The following is a 2,046-nucleotide window of genomic DNA, read 5'->3' as shown; positions in this document are numbered from 1 at the left end:
ATGGACGCATTTGCTGTTAAGTATAAACACGAAAAATCATTTAAGAGTTATGTGTTTTGTTTCTTAAGCGGATTTATAGAGCTAGGAGGTTCGTATCCTCTGAACTTTATAAAAACACAGTTGCAATTATCTCGTAAGGGAAAAACAAACGCCTACATTGGAGCATCAGATGTTATTAAAAGAACATTCGATAAAGAAGGGTTTCGGGGATTTTACAGAGGTTCGGGTATTCTGTTTGTATTCTCTCCACCAAAAGATATAATTCGAATGAGTGGACAGGAAATTATAGATAAACTATCGGTAAACAAGTATGAAGTTAGAAGTTATAAACCTATTAGGCAGTTGTTTTACGGCACTGTAGTCGGATCAGTCGAAGGAATAGTTGTTACTGTAGCAGAGACGATGAAAGTAAAATTTATTCACGATTCCAAATCTGAAAAACCAAAATTTAAAGGCACCTTTCATGGAATTCGAAGAATGATTGAAGAAGAAGGCTTTCGAGGAGTGTATAAAGGGGCGGTACCGACAATAATTAAACAAGGTAGCAGTCAAGGTATTAGATGTTTTGTTGTAGAAACATTAGAAGATAAATACACCGGCGGAGATTCATCGATCAAAACGCCATTTTCTGTTATTTGTCTTTTCCAATTAATTGCTGGATTTATTTCGGTTTTCGTAAACAATCCTTTTGATGTTGTAAAGACAAGAATGCAAGCGATTGGAGAACACCGGTACAAAAATACTTATCATTGCATAACAACTATTAATAAAGAAGAAGGTTGGCATACGTTTTACAGAGCTAAAGGAATTCGTTTACTTCGAGTCGGTATCGACAGTGGACTTATACTCATATTGTATTCACTAGCTTCAGAATCTGTTTTGTAACTAGAAGTTCAGTAATGTAAACAAGAGAGTACTAGTAACTTAAATCTTAGGTTAATAATTTTCTGTTTTAAGGTAACATTAAAGTTTATCATTTGTAAATAAACAATCCGATCAAATTAAGTAAAGGTCGAAGTCAAAATATTCTAAAAACCTCTTTAAGTTACAGCTTGAAGCTTCTCGTAAAAACATTTTAAGATGACTTTCTAGATATATTTGAAACAAGCACAATTAAAACAATGATTTCAGCCGTGAAAAATAAATGAGCTGGACATTAACATCCATATGGAAATTATAGCTGCATAGCTCAAACTTAAATTCTCATTAGAAGCCAATTTTTAGATATGTGCTTTCTCTAAAACTTGACTTAATGTTTAATGGTTCCCCTTTTATTTTCAAAACTCCTTATTTCTTGTTCGATGTAGATTGAAAACTAGAATTTAGTTCAAATTTTGTAAAGATTACCAAAGAGGTAAATTGGAAAAAATAAATTTTAATTTAAAGTTTTGGAAAATGCATAGCTATTTTGTGATTGCTGATTTTTCCATCCGAAAAGTATTCACTTTTCTCCTTTGTATATATGACACTTGTAATCCTCTTTCCTCCTTATTCATTTAACCCTTTGAAAAATACAAATGTATTCCCATGGAATTCCCAGTCCAGTTAAATTTTAGTCAATTGTTGACCTATTTAAATCATAACCTTAGAATATGGAGGATATTTGGTGATATAAAGATATCGTAATAATATCTAAAGAAATTTATCTATCTGTCTAAATTTATTTTGAAACAAATTTTCTGTTGTAGATGCTTAGATCATGAGATTTTCTTTTCATTTTGCTATGGATTCATATATCTCAAATCTTCTTGTTAGAAATAAAAAGAATTTAGTTTAAATTGTGAGTGTGTATACTATCCGTCCTAAGTGTATTAGTTTCTCATTTAAGATAGTGATCTCAAGTATACTGACCAAGCATTTTATTTAATATTAATTAAAGAAATTAATAGAAAAACCATACAATAAATTTTATTATATTAGAAATCTGTTTAATTTTAGTCCGTTTAACACATATCCTTAACTTACAATTTATCTCTATTCTTCAGGATGCAATTATACGACGCATGATCAAAGTTAAATCGATTATTTGAATTAATTTATCTTTAA

The 2,046-nt window shown here is 30.3% G+C and overlaps 1 protein-coding gene across 1 annotated transcript; it reads left to right on the top strand.

Moving 5' to 3' along the window:
• LOC142320823 (putative tricarboxylate transport protein, mitochondrial) lies at positions 1-885 on the top strand. Its single transcript, XM_075358798.1, has one exon. The coding sequence runs from the start codon at positions 1-3 to the stop codon at positions 883-885; it is 885 nt and encodes a 294-aa protein (XP_075214913.1).
• The last annotated feature ends 1,161 nt before the right edge of the window (positions 886-2,046 follow it).

Source organism: Lycorma delicatula, chromosome 3 (assembly GCF_047948215.1).
Source record: "Lycorma delicatula isolate Av1 chromosome 3, ASM4794821v1, whole genome shotgun sequence".
Lineage (NCBI taxonomy): Eukaryota > Metazoa > Arthropoda > Insecta > Hemiptera > Fulgoridae > Lycorma > Lycorma delicatula.
This window is presented reverse-complemented; position numbering and strand designations above follow the sequence as displayed.

Bases quoted from the DNA above. Each gene is read 5' to 3' on its own strand.
- LOC142320823 (XM_075358798.1), top strand. From the start codon at position 1: ATGGACGCATTTGCTGTTAAGTATAAACACGAAAAATCATTTAAGAGT.